Below are 15297 nucleotides of genomic sequence, written 5' to 3' on the forward strand. Positions count from 1 at the left end.
TTAGTGACTTAACTAAACAAATATTTGCAACAGGAGTTCAATTTTGGTCACTGTGCCAATTAATTCATTTCGCAATACTTCACATTTCTGTTGGAGAATGAGTTAGTTTGAGGCTTGCTGCTGCTGATTTTCCCAGATAGACATTCCTCAGCATTGTGCAGTACTCGTGGTACAGGCAGTGAGTGGTGGCTGGCATAGCAGCAGTTTTGCTATATAGAGGGACTATCGGCAAAGACCATAGAGAAAGGCTGAGAGCCGATAGACTAGAAAAGGCTAATATCAGCCCGATATATAAACTTGGCCGATTATCGGTCGTTGTCTAACAGGGGTGCGTGCTCAGCCCCTTCACTCCATGTTCTCCCATGACTGGGTGGCCACGCATGTCTCTGACTCAATCATCAAGTTTGCTGACGACAACAGTGGTAGGACTGATGACCAACAATGACGAGACAGCATACAGGGAAGATGTGAGTGCCTTGGCGGAGTGGTGCCAGGAAAACAACCCCTCCCTCAACATCAACAAAACGAGGGAGCTGATCGTGGACTACAGGAGACAGCAGAGAGAGCACGCCCCCATCCACAGGGCCGCAGTTGAGAGGGTCAAAAGATTCAAGTTCCTTGGCATAAACATCACTGACGACCTGAAATGGTCCCTTCACAAATGGTGTGGTAAAGAAGGTGCAATAGCTCCTCTTCAACCTCAGGAGGCTGACAAAATTCCAGTGCCCTGAACCTCAGACGCCTTAGCCGCACCTCTGGCCGTGTCTAGACATGACATTTCATGCAGCTTTAGTATTCTGATCATAGAGTTCTGATCACGGAATTCCGAACGAGTCATGCCTCTACACCTACATTTAAATGTGTCTACCGTGTCCACAGTGTGTCCGGATTCCCTTTTCACGCGCTATATTCAAAATGCCAGTATGCATTCTACAAATGGTGGAATAGGCAAAATATGATAACGCAGTAACAACTGATGGCAGTAGCTAACTACTGTAGCTAACTAACCAGCTAACCTCTGTAGCTAGCCAGCAAGCAACGCTAAAAGGATTGCAAATGGGTTAGCATAAGTCCAGCCCAACAAAAAATTGTTTTTCTAAACATTAGCTAGCTGGCTAGCATTTATGAGGCCAGCAAACACGTTCCTCACACGTTAGGATCGCATTTCCTCCAACGTTATAATGAAAAGGTGCCTCTCGATCCCAAAACACCAGTGTTCTGGAGACCACCGGGAGGAGTGCTGTTGACGTTGCCCACTGTAGCTTCCACTGTAGCTTTCGGTAGCCTAATTGCGTCCAGACTGAGGAGAAATCCGCACACAATGCATCCATGACTACCTCTCCTAAAGTGGTCAGCCAGATCTGAACACAATCAGACCACAAAGCGACTTTTGTGTGTCTAGACTTGTCTTTTCAATGTGATCTTCGTATTCTGATAGCAGAATGTAAGTGTCAAGTGTAGACACGACCTTAGAGACCGCTGTACATAGTAATTGAATACTGGTCACTTTAATAATGTTTGCATACCGTTTTACCTACTTTATATGTATACACCGTATTATAGTCATGGCTAATCCTATATAACTACTGTTATACACACATTTTCTATCCACATACTGTCTATACACACCATTCACATAATTTATATTATTTGTATTCCGGAAGCTAATTTCCTGCAATTCTATTCATTTTGCTATGGGGTTTTGTACTGTGTATTTATATACTGTATTCTCGACATAGCTCAATCTAATATGTCTACTACTTTACATTGTATTTTAGTTATACTGTTTATACACACCGCATATTTACTTATATACTGGATTCTTGACATACAGTGGGGAGAACAAGTATTTGATACACTGCCGATTTTGCAGGTTTTCCTACTTACAAAGCATGTAGAGGTCTGTAATTTTTATCATAGGTACACTTCAACTGTGAGAGACGGAATCAAAAATCCAGAAAATCACATTGTATGATTTTTAAGTAATTAATTTGCATTTTATTGCATGACATAAGTATTTGATACATCAGAAAAGCAGAACTTAATATTTGGTACAGAAACCGTTGTTTGCAATTACAGAGATCATACGTTTCCTGTAGGTCTTGACCAGGTTTGCACACACTGCAGCAGGGATTTTGGCCCACTCCTCCATACAGACCTTCTCCAGATACTTCAGGTTTCGGGGCTGTCGCTGGGCAATATGGACTTTCAGCTCCCTCCAAAGATTTTCTATTGGGTTCAGGTCTGGAGACTGGCTAGGCCACTCTAGGACCTTGAGATGCTTCTTACGGAGCCACTCCTTAGTTGCCCTGGTTGTGTGTTTCGGGTCGTTGTCATGCTGGAAGACCCAGCCACGACCCATCTTCAATGCTCTTACTGAGGGAAGGAGGTTGTTGGTCAAGATCTCGCGATACATGGCCCCATCCATCCTCCCCTCAATACGGTGCAGTCGTCCTGTCCCCTTTGCAGAAAAGCATCCCCAAAGAATGATGTTTCCACCTCCATGCTTCATGGTTGGGATGGTGTTCTTGGGGTTGTACTCATCCTTCTTCTTACTCCAAACACGGCGAGTGGAGTTTAGACCAAAAAGCTCTATTTTTGTCTCATCAGACCACATGACCTTCTCCCATTCCTCCTCTGGATCATCCAGATGGTCATTGGCAAACTTCAGACGGGCCTGGACATGCGCTGGCTTGAGCAGGGCGACCTTGCGTGCGCTGCAGGATTTTAATCCATGACGGCGTAGTGTGTTACTAATGGTTTTCTTTGAGACTGTGGTCCCAGCTCTCTTCAGGTCATTGACCAGGTCCTGCCGTGTAGTTCTGGGCTGATCCCTCACCTTCCTCATGATCATTGATGCCCCACGAGGTGAGATCTTGCATGGAGCCCCAGACCGAGGGTGATTGACCGTTATCTTGAACTTCTTCCATTTTCTAATAATTGCGCCAACAGTTGTTGCCTTCTCACCAAGCTGCTTGCCTATTGTCCTGTAGCCCATCCTAGCCTTGTGCAGGTCTACAATTTTATCCCTAATGTCCTTACACAGCTCTCTGGTCTTAGCCATTGTGGAGAGGTTGGAGTCTGTTTGATTGAGTGTGTGGACAGGTGTCTTTTATACAGGTAATGAGTTCAAACAGGTGCAGTTAATACAGGTAATGAGTGGAGAACAGGAGGGCTTCTTAAAGAAAAACTAACAGGTCTGTGAGAGCCAGAATTCTTACTGGTTGGTAGGTGATCAAATACTTATGTCATGCAATAACATGCAAATTAATTACTTAAAAATCATACAATGTGATTCAGGATTTTTGTTTTAGATTCAGTCTCTCACAGTTGAAGTGTACCTATGATAAAAGTTACAGACCTCTACATGCTTTGTAAGTAGGAAAACCTGCAAAATCAGCGGTGTATCAAATACTTGTTCTCCCCACTGTAGCTCTCTAATATATTAACTGCTGTACATATAATTCCTAGTAGCCTATATCTTGTGTAAATTCATCCGGTGTAGATACATAGAGTCCATTTGGATTACTATTACAGTGCTATTTGGGTTGATTGGATTCGTAGTGACATTTTTTTAAATGGATTAGTTGTGTACCTGTTTGACATTTTACTGCATTGTTAGGAGCTTGTAACATAGCTAAACTTTTCGCTGCACCCGCTATAACATCTGCTAAACTGTAAGTGACCAATAAAGGTTGATTTCAAAAAGCCAAATATTTAAAAAGGTGTGTAGTAATTTAACCTTTAACTTTTGAAAATTATTTCTCGCTGATATGAAAGATACGTTCCTTGTTTCCCAAACCGTACCGCAACGATGCGTGTTAACGTTTAGACCAAGCATCCGGGCTCTTAACAAAACTCCCATGGTCAGAATATACTATTGTTAATGGGGTATCGAGTTACTGACAGCCTAGCTAACATCAGCAAGTTGTTATGGTGCTAGCATTAGCGAGCTAGTCTGCAAAGTGTAATTGACGGGTTTGTTGCTGGCACTGCAACACTACACAATGTGTATGGCGATATGCCAAATGACTAGATGAATCCAGATTTATTCGAGAGAAGATTGGCTGGATTAAAAATAAGGTCATACAGCATTGCTGTTAAATAAAGGTTAACATACCGGTACGTAGCTAACATTTATCATGCTAGCTTACCTAACCGAGCAAACCTGTTTATTTTTGACCCGCAAAAGCAGAATAATTTACATTCAATACGGGTGCATCTGAACGATAAGCACATTATCTATGTGTTTACCTTTGAGTACGCTACATGTCGATTTGTACATGTTTTTGTAGCATAAAGCCGGTTCCCTTATGTCCTCTTCACATGTAGCAAGTCGCCATTTTGACCTCGTCTGAGCGTGGGAATCACTTCCGGTGAGACAGACAGCGCAAGAGTATTTCAGATGCCTCTTTTGAACCCAAAATCAGTGAAAGTCATACGTGCACCTTGGCAAACACAACACAGGTATGTGACACTGGCAGGTGTTATAACATTCGACAGAGACAAACATGGTTCTCATATAGCACATCTAGTCATTTTCTTTTTTATTACTAAGTAGTGGCTGCCCATGATAGCCTATATCAGGTTGAAATGATGTGCATGTCCTGACCTGCATGATCTTATGGCACAAATATGCCCACTAGATTACATGGGCCTTGCCTGAAAAAGAGCACACCATTGACAACAGTTAACAGGAATTCCAACACAGGTAAAAGGGGAAACATACATTTTTACGTTTGTTTAAAGTTTTAAAATCTTCAGGTCCTGGAGTCCCGTAGTGGTGCATAAAAACAATGTGCACATTTTCCCACCAGGGATGTTTCCATCAAATTGACTTGTTGCAGATAAAAGGCTGTGCGTCATGACGTAGTTCACATAAAAATGCCTTTTGCGGTTAAATCCCCATGTACTGAATAAAAAATACAAGTTTAAATGGGTTTCCATCAGGTTTTCAACTCTACTGATGGTTTTCTCACAAAAAGCGCTATATAGTGAGTGTGCCAGCTCTAGTATTGGCACGTGCGCTCCAACAGCGCTATCTGTGATACTGATTTCTGTGTGTGTGTGCGTAAGTAGAAAAAACATGTTGACTCACCCTACTTGTACAGAAACGCCAATGCCATCCTCCTCTCTCTCATGTTGCCGAAATGGTCTATGACTCTGTCATACAGTACAAGCTTTTAGTTTTTGTTGTCCTGGCTAAAATGCTTGCTCGCTAGCCTAACTTCCTTTCATGGGCAACGATTAGCCAGCTTACATTAGCCTACTACATCTAGCTACATATTGAACTTTCATCCTCTCAGGCCAGAGGCACAATGTATTAAGTTATGGTTGGATCAGAATCACCATTATAATCATTGGCCAGTACGGATAATTAAGTAAAACCACAAGTCCAAATCCCTATCTCCATGGCTAATTCAGGAAAGGGCCAATTTTAGCTAGCGAGCTAGCCACTGGAGGACAACAACACGAGGAGATTCAACATTGCTAATTTTGTTCTGTCAATGACATTTGGCTTTTGATGTGATGTGATTGGTGTGAAGCCAAATCCAAACTGGCTTCGCTTGACACTTTTATTTGGTGTGCCAGGACCATTCACAGTTGAGCTCACTCAGTTTAGCTCAACGCTGATTGGCTATTATTGTATTTAAAAAATATATAAAGTGAGGCCAAATGCTCGCTGCCTTCCCTTGCATTCAACGTTACGGGTGGCAACAATATCATATTATTTTTGACCAGACAGCCTCAGATAGTTGGGCTACACATACAGAGACAGAGGGGCGCTGATGCTTTCTCTGGTGAGATACATTCAGCCTCTTGCGAATTGAAGGAAAATTATGAAACACAGAGAGATGAAAGATACATTATTTTGCATTCATGAAGTAGACTGCAGACCTATCACATATTGATAAGCCTCTTTTCTGCTCTATTTTTATGTTCCAAGTCAATAACGATACTTTAATTTTCTTAATATATCAAAATTATTAGTGTTTTGTTTTCACTCTATACCCTCGAAAGTCAGAACCGGTCATTTTTTATTCAGTCTATTCATTTGACAAATATTCCAGATATTATTATTGAACATGATCACTTGAATCCCTTGTTTAGCCATCAAGCCAATCATATGAATTCCTATAGTCATGATAACTTTGAGTCTTATCCCGTCCATTACTGTGTAGATATTACTTAACCCATCAAGGGCAACACATCCACTGTGTGTTCCAGATCAAACAACATATTCATTGCAGCAAGTTTACCTGTTTATTTAGATATATCAGTTGGTTTTTCATTTTGTTGGAACTGAACTGGGGGCTTACCAACCAGACAACCCCTGTCGCTGTCCAATAAATCTGAGTTGTGGCTGGGATTCGTTTAACTCTAAATTACCTTCTAATTCGATGTCTGGCCTTTTGCCTCCCTGCCCTTGCGTGTCCTCTGTGTAGCCCCACTGCTTGGCCTGTTATTTATGTGTGTGATCATCCTGATGGCCTGGGCTGCCAATGGTGGCTGCCTGATTAATATCCTCAGCTTTCCTGCCTTGACTTTGCAACCTCCGTTAACTTCTGTAGTAACACTGGGGGTCGGTCAGAAAATATATCAATAAAGCCTAATATACTGTGTAGGTGAAAATCAAATCAAGTTTATTCGTCATGTGCACAGGATACAGCGTAAACGGTGCAATGAAATGCTTACTTGCGAGCTCCCTCAACATACAGTGGGCATCCAATACAGTGGGTATCATAAAACCCCTTGGATTTTTTCACATTTTGTTGCGTTACAAAGTGGGATAAAAAATTAATTTAGATTTTTATGGCCATTGATCTACACAAAATACTCCATAATGTCAAAGTGAAAAGGGAATTCTAAACATTTTTACAAATGAATAACATTTTTATAACTAAAATAAAGTTGTTGCATAAGTATTCACCCCTTTATTTAGGCAAGCCTAAATTAGTTCAGGAGGAACATTTGGCTTTACAAATCACATAATAAGTTACATAGAGTCACTCTGTGTGAAATAATAGGGGTTGACATGATTTCTGAATGACTGCCCCATCCCCTGTCCCCCTTACATCGGTAAGGTCCCTCAGTCATGTATTGAATTTCAAGCACAGATTCAACTACAAAGACCAGGGAGCTTTTCAAATAAAAGTTTATTGGTTGCATACACAGCAGGTGTTATAGCGCTTGCAGTGAAATTCTTATGTTACTAGCTCCTAACAATGCAGTAAAATGTCAAAGAAGTACACAAATAATTAAAATGTAAACAAAAAATACAAAAGAAACAAACTTTTCGGTCATAGAAAATTAGACTACACTCTTAAAAAAAAGGTTCTCCGGCTGTCCCCACAGGATAACCCTTTTTGGTCCAGGTAAAACCCTTTTTTGTTCAAGGTGGAACAAGGTGGAAAGGATTCTTCATGGAACTCAAAAGGGTTCTACCTGGAACCAAAAAGGAGTATTCAAATGGTTCTCCAATGGGGTCAGCCGAATAACCCTTTTAGGTTCTAGATAGCACCTTGTTTTCTAAGAGTGTAGAAACTGTCTGATCAAATAAAGTACAAAATAACACTAAAATAAACAAAAGACTGCAAAGTTGGCTGGGAGCTAGCAACAGGCCGACCATCGTCGGCACCTTCTTGTCACACTAAGCATCATAAAGAAGGGCAGTGATAGATGGGCAACAATAACAAATCAGACATTGAATATCTCTTTAAGCATGGTCAACTTAATAATTATGCTGTGGATGATGTATTAAACCACTCAGACACATCAAAGATACAGTCGTCCTTCTGAACTGATCTGCAGGACAGGAAGGAAACTGCTCAGGGATGTCACCATGAGGACATTGGTGATTTTAAAACAGCTACAGAGTTCAATGGCTTTGATGGGAGAAAACTGAAGATGGATCAACAACATTGTAGTGACTCCATAATAATGACCTAAATGAAAGTGAAATGAAGAATACAAATACAGTGAGGGAAAAAAGTATTTGATCCCCTGCTGATTTTGTACGTTTGCCCACTGACAAAGAAATGATCAGTCTATAATTTTAATGGTAGGTTTATTTGAACAGTGAGACACAGAATAACAACAAAAAAATCCAGAAAAACGCATGTCAAAAATGTTATAAATTGATTTGCATTTTAATGAGGGAAATAAGTATTTGACCCCCTCTCAATCAGAAAGATTTCTGGCTCCCAGGTGTCTTTTATACAGGTAACGAGCTGAGATTAGGAGCACACTCTTAAAGGGAGTGCTCCTAATCTCAGCTTGTTACCTGTATAAAAGACACCTGTCCACAGAAGCAATCAATCAATCAGATTCCAAACTCTCCACCATGGTCAAGACCAAAGAGCTCTCCAAGGATGTCAGGGACAAGATTGTAGACCTACACAAGGCTGGAATGAGCTACAAGACCATCGCCAAGCAGCTTGGTGAGAAGGTGACAACAGTTGGTGTGATTATTCGCAAATGGAAGAAACACAAAAGAACTGTCAATCTCCCTCGGCCTGGGGCTCCATGCAAGTTCTCAGCTCGTGGAGTTGCAATGATCATGAGAACGGTGAGGAATCAGCCCAGAACTACACGGGAGGATCTTGTCAATGATCTCAAGGCAGCTGGGACCATAGTCACCAAGAAAACAATTGGTAACACACTATGCCGTGAAGGACTAAAATTCTGCAGCGCCCGCAAGGTCACCCTGCTCAAGAAAGCACATATACAGGGCCGTCTGAAGTTTGCCAATGAACATCTGTGGAGGGAGCTGAAGGTTCGAGTTGCCAAACATCAGCCTCGAAACCTTAATGACTTGGAGAAGATCTGCAAAGAGTAGTGGAACAAAATCCCTCCTGAGATGTGTGCAAACCTGGTGGCCAACTACAAGAAACGTCTGACCTCTGTGATTGCCAACAAGGGTTTTGCCACCAAGTACTAAGTCATGTTTTGCAGAGGGGTCAAATACTTATTTCCCTCAATAAAATGCAAATCAATTTATAACATTTTTGACATGCGTTATTCTGGATTTTTTTGTTGTTATTCTGTCTCTCACTGTTCAAATAAACCTACCATTAAAATTATGATCATGTCTTTGTCAGTGGGCAAACGTACAAAATCAGCAGGGGATCAAATGTTTTTTTCCCTCACTGTATACAGAATAAAAAATATTCCAAAATATGCATCCGGTATGCAAAAAAGTACTAAAGTAATACTGCAAAAAAATATATATTGCAAAGGAATACACCTTTTGGCCTAAATGCAAAGCCTTATGTTTGGGGCAAATCCAACACATCACTGAGTAACTGCATCCTTATTTACAAGCATGGTGGTGGCTGCATCATGGTATGGTATGCTTGAGATCAACAAAGACTGGGGAGTTTTTCAAGATAAAAATTAACGAAATTGAGCTAAGCACTGGCAAATTCCTAGAGGTAAATTCACCTTTCAGCAGGACAATAACCCACAACATGAGGCTAAATCTACACTGGAGTGTCACGATCGTCATGGAGAGACCAAGGCGCAGCGTTGCGGGTGAACATATTTATATTTATTAACTAGATCACACGATCAAAACAATGAACGAAACGTGAAGTCCTTCGATACACAAACCAAAAGGAACAAGAAACCACAACACAAAGTGAAAAACCAGACAGTTAAATATGGCTCCCAATCAGAGACAACCAGCTGACACTCGTTGCCTCTGATTGGGAGTCACTCAGGCCAACATAGAATTCCAAACATAGACTCACACACCCTGGCTCAACATAACATAGTCCCCAGAGCCAGGGCGTGACAGTACCCCCCCCCAAAGGCGCGGACTCCGACCGCGCCAAACAACCACAACAGGGGAGGGACCGGGTGGGCACTCCGCCTCGGCGGCGGATCCGGCTCCGGACATGACCCAGGCACGGGTTGTGCTGGACTGACGACGCGCACCCCTGGCTTGATGCGTGGAGGAGGAATGGGCCTTACCAGGCTGACGACGCGCACCACAGACTTGGTGCGGAGAGCAGGAACGGGCCGGACAGGGCTGACGAACCGCACCACAGACTTGGTGCGGGGAGCAGGCATGGGCCTTACCAGGCTGACGACGCGCACCACAGACTTGGTGCGGAGAGCAGGAACGGGCCGGACAGGGCTGACGAAACGCACCACAGACTTGGTGCGGGGAGCAGGAATGGGCCGGACTGGGCTGGCGACGCGCACCACAGACTTGGTGCGGAGAGCAGGAACGGGCCGGGCTGGGCTGGCGACGCACACCGTAGGCTTGGTGCGTGGAGCAGGAATGGACCGGAATGGGCTGGCGACGCGCACCACCAACTTGATGCGAGGAACAGGAACAGGCCGGACCGTACTGGGGACACACACCACTGGCCCTACGCAGGGATCAGGAACGGGCCGGACCGGACTGGTAACACACCCCAGTACCTCTCGCCGTGCCTCCACACTTTCCCTCTCCTCTGTGACCAGTGGCCCCCTTAACCTGGCGGCCTCCTCTTCACACCCGCTGGACCGCCTCCATCGCGGCCTCCTGCTGCCCGTCGTCCACGTCGTGAGCCCCCCTAAAAATTTTCTGGGGTTCTCTCCTCCCCGTGGACCAGGCCTCCCTAGCTCTCGCCAGACTCTCGATCCATTGCTTCATAGACCAGCCTCTCTCCTCTTCACTTAGCGTGGCCCAGCCGAAACTCCTACTCCCCTGATCCCAGGTCCTTCCTCTCTCCTCTTCACGCTGCTTGGTCCATTTTTGGTGGTTTCTTCTGTCACGATCGTCATGGAGAGACCAAGGCGCAGCGTTGCGGGTGAACATATTTATATTTATTAACTAGATCACACGATCAAAACAATGAACGAAACGTGAAGTCCTTCGATACACAAACCAAAAGGAACAAGAAACCACAACACAAAGTGAAAAACCAGACAGTTAAATATGGCTCCCAATCAGAGACAACCAGCTGACACTCGTTGCCTCTGATTGGGAGTCACTCAGGCCAACATAGAATTCCAAACATAGACTCACACACCCTGGCTCAACATAACATAGTCCCCAGAGCCAGGGCGTGACATGGAGTTGCTTACCAAGAAGACAGTGAATGTTCCTGAGTGGCCAAGTTACAGTTTTTACTTAAATCTACTTGGAAATCTAGGGCAAGAGTAGAAAATTGCTGTCTAGCCATAAACCCCAACACCTGACAGAGCTTGAAGAATTTTGAAAATAATAATAGGCCAATATTTCACAATCCAGGTGTGCAAAGCTCTTAGAGACTTACCCAAGAAGACTCACAGCTGTAATCGCTGCCAACGGTGTTGCTAACATGTATTGACTCAGGGGGGTGAATACTTATCTAATCAAGGTATATTAGTGTTTTATTTTAGCTTTTCTTCCACTTTAAAATTACAGAGTATTTTGTGTAGATCGTTGACAAAAAAAGCACTGTTAAACCTATTTTAATCCCATTTTGTAACACAATAACGTGAAGAAATCCAAGGGGAGTGAATACTTATGATACACACTGTTATAAAGTGTAGGCTAGTCTTTGCTAACGTTGCAATGTTTCCATGTGTTGTTATGAGAAATAGCCTATTTGGCTGGGTTATCAACATGATTATGATAACAGAACATAAATCAGTTAAAGTAGACATAAAGGAAAAGTGTTGTGATAAAAATAATCAATATGTTCCGACTGAGCATACCGTTGCTACAGAGTTGTTACCATTGGAATCTAGCCTACATGATTTATTTATTGCAGTCAATGTATAGCTAGGCCTACAGTACATAGGCTACTTTTTGCATACATGTACCTAGGTATGCTCCTTTTTATTTATTTTATTATTACATTGTTTTGCTGAAATGGCCAGTATCAACTATCTTGTATCTTACACCATCACGCTGTGGATATTTTGTATGATCGTAGATGGTTTCATTGAGCACAAAAGGCACTGTGCTGTAATCCAATCAGATCCGGGCATCCCATCCCATTCCAGTCATCCCATTTCCCTGATTCATCTAATTCATTACAGCTTCATGCTGCATGGCCCCTCCCCTCCTCTCCTCTTTCCCTGGTGAGATTACACCATGTAATCTGGTTGCTCCATCAAGATGCAGGGGACTGATGAATGTCAACAATACACACTAGGGTTGCGTTCCAAATGTCGCCCTATTCCCACTTTTGACCAGAGCTCTGCGGGGCCTGGTCAACTTTTGACCGGAGCTCTACGGGGCCTGGTCAAAGTAGTGCACTACATAGGGGAATATTTGGGACACAGCCCATCCCAGACCCAGCTTCACATAACCTTAATTACAGGAGATAATGATTATGTGCTGTACTACAAGATTTTATTTGGCTCTGAACTGGTCAACCTTTTTTGTGTGAGTTTTGATATGTGTGATAAAATGTTTTATTACGTTGTTATACACCACATTTTTTTGCAGTGGAATTCATATTGGCTCCTGTCTTGTTTGATATTACCTTTCTAATGATGTCTGTAATAAAGTTGTGGAGGGTCGAATCTATTCTGCTAATGTTTGAACCATATCTTCATGCTGTGTGTGTGTGTGTGCACGCGTGTGTTGAGCTGTAACCTTACCTCAGACCCTGGAGTTTCAGTAGAGGAAAGACAGAAGCTCGGTAGAGGTCAGTAACCCAGACATGCCTCCACTTCCTCCTCTCCTCTCTGTGCTGTGGGGTTTCCTCTCCTCCTCCTGTACTACTATCCTACCCTCTCTTCCTCCTCTCATCCTCTCCTTTCTGTGATGTAGGGTCTCCTAGCCTCCTCCTCTCATCCTCTCCTTTCTGTGATGTAGGGTCTCCTAGCCTCCTCCTCTCATCCTCTCCTTTCTGTGATGTAGGGTCTCCTAGCCTCCTCCTCTCATCCTCTCCTTTCTGTGATGTAGGGTCTCCTAGCCTCCTCCTCTCTCCTCTCTGTGATGTAGGGTCTTCTCGCCTCCTCCTCTCTCCTCTCTGTGATGTAGGGTATTCTCGCCTCCTCCTCTCTCCTCTCTGTGATGTAGGGTCTCCTAGCCTCCTCCTCTCTCCTCTCTGTGATGTAGGGTCTTCTCGCCTCCTCCTCTCTCCTCTCTGTGATGTAGGGTCTCCTAGCCTCCTCCTCTCTCCTCTCTGTGATGTAGGGTCTTCTCGCCTCTTGCCCTCTCCTCTCTGTGATGTGGGGTCTCTCCTCCTCTCCTCTCTGTGATGTGGGGTCTCTCCTCATCTCCTCTCTGTGATGTGGGGTCTCTCCTCCTCTCCTTTCTGTGATGTGGGGTCTCTCCTCCTCTCCATTCTGTGATGTGGCTTCTCTCCTCCTCTCCTCTCTGTGATGTGGGGTCTCTCCTCCTCTCCTCTCTGTGATGTGGGGTCTCTCCTCCTCTCCTTTCTTTGATGTGGGGTCTCTCCTCCTCTCCTCTCTGTGATGTGGGGTCTCTCCTCTCCTTTCTGTGATGTGGGGTCTCTCCTCCTCTCCCCTCTGTGATGTGGGGTCTCTCCTCCTCTCATCTCTGTGATGTGGGGTCTCTCCTCCTCTCCTTTCTGTGATGTGGGGTCTCTCCTCCTCTCCTCTCTGTGATGTGGGGTCTCTCCTCCTCTCCTCTCTGTGATGTGGGATCTCTCCTCCTCTCCTCTCTGTGATGTGGGGTCTCTCCTCTCCTCTCTGTGATGTGGGGCCTTTCCTCCTCTCCTCTCTGTGATGTGGGGTCTCTCCTCCTCTCCTTTCTGTGATGTGGGGTATCTCCTCCTCTCCATTCTGTGATGTGGGGTCTCTCCTCCTCTCCTCTCTGTGATGTGGGGTCTCTCCTCCTCTCCTCTCTGTGATGTGGGGTCTCTCCTCCTCTCCTTTCTGTGATGTGGGGTCTCTCCTCCTCTCCTCTCTGTGATGTGGGGTCTCTCCTCCTCTCCTCTCTGTGATGTGGGATCTCTCCTCCTCTCCTCTCTGTGATGTGTGGTCTCTCCTCCTCTCCTCTCTGTGATGTGGGATCTCTCCTCCTCTCCTCTCTGTGATGTGGGGTCTCTCTTCCTCTCCATTCTGTGATGTGGGGTCTCTCCTCCTCTCTGTGATGTGGGGTCTCTCCTCCTCTCCTCTCTGTGATGTGGGATCTCTCCACCTCTCCTCTCTGTGATGTGGGGTCTCTCTTCCTCTCCATTCTGTGATGTGGGGTCTCTCTTCCTCTCCATTCTGTGATGTGGGGTCTCTCCTCCTCTCCTCTCTGTGATGTGGGGTCTCTCCTCCTCTCCTCTCTGTGATGTGGGGTCTCTTCTTCTCCTCCTCTTCTCTTCAAGCTGTTGGGTCGACAGCGAGGCAGGTCCAGGACCTTAAGAACAGATGGGCACCGTGTGGAAAGACAATGCCCACAAGGCCCAAGAACAATAGGCTGAATTGGAAAGGTCTGCTCAACACAAGGAGCCTCTCAAAAGGCCTGTACAATGATTTAATCCACAGCCGACGGTGGTCTCAATGTGCAGGTTTTTTATCACGCCACTTTAGCATCTTGAAAAAGACTGTAAACATTCTCTTTGAGAGAGAAAGAAACAAGAGGAGCCCGTTAAGGGTTATAACATGTGGTGACGGATCAGTGTTTCACCACAGTAATTTAACAGGTTGCTGAGGGGATGTACAGCACCGTAGGCTATGTCAGTGAAAGGGGAAAATACATCTGTTGCAAGCGGTACATATTTTCCTCGCAAGATTAATATGCCTGGTTGCCGTCTTTGAGGTAAACAAAACTGGAACATTGCAGATCTCAGAGAATTATGAAAACAAATGGGAACACTAAGATAGCTGTGTGTTGGAAAATAACTATAAGCATCTTTAAAAAATGTAAAATAATAATCCTCTATTGGTCATTGGATAACATCTGATTAACTTCTATTAATCTATGACAAACTAACTATTAATAAAAGTCCACATGTCTCGGCAGGGCTGCGTAGGCCTAATCTGCATGCTATTGCTGAGACTGCTATAGCCTAATATCTTGGTTTTAGTTATTTTGTGGGGGGGGGGGGCTAATTTCTCCCTAGCGGTAGACCAACCTTGCCCAAATGTGCAGCACCATTGAGATTAAAAGTGAACAAACATGATCCATTCTAAATGGGAAAGCAGTCGTTAGGAAGATTGATGGGCCAGGACAATGTTAGGGTCTCTTCAGTTGTCTGGGTTGCTGTGAAATCGATGTGGCCAACGGGAAAAGGGGGTCTCTATAGCGAATTTCAAACGGCCGAGGAATTTACCCAGCTTGCTAATTTAAACACAGATCCCTGGCGCTCTGCGGTGAAAAGGTGACATGTTGAATCAATTGAAGGTAAC

At 44.3% G+C, this 15297-nt stretch overlaps 1 protein-coding gene across 2 annotated transcripts in view; it reads right to left on the reverse strand.

Moving 5' to 3' along the window:
- The window catches only part of LOC121547576 (protoheme IX farnesyltransferase, mitochondrial), a 97506-nt gene extending 93157 nt beyond the window's left edge, over positions 1 to 4349 (reverse strand). Inside the window, exon 1 of one of the 2 annotated variants that reach the window (XM_041858917.1) lies at positions 4255 to 4349. In XM_041858917.1, coding sequence (XP_041714851.1) covers positions 4255 to 4285 — 31 coding nt within the window. In that variant the 5' untranslated portion in view covers positions 4286 to 4349. The remainder of the gene's footprint in view (positions 1 to 4254) is intronic. The other variant, XM_041858918.1, reaches the window with a different exon arrangement.
- Positions 4350 to 15297: the final 10948 nt, after the last annotated feature.

This window comes from Coregonus clupeaformis, chromosome 31, assembly GCF_020615455.1.
Source record: "Coregonus clupeaformis isolate EN_2021a chromosome 31, ASM2061545v1, whole genome shotgun sequence".
Taxonomy (NCBI): domain Eukaryota; kingdom Metazoa; phylum Chordata; class Actinopteri; order Salmoniformes; family Salmonidae; genus Coregonus; species Coregonus clupeaformis.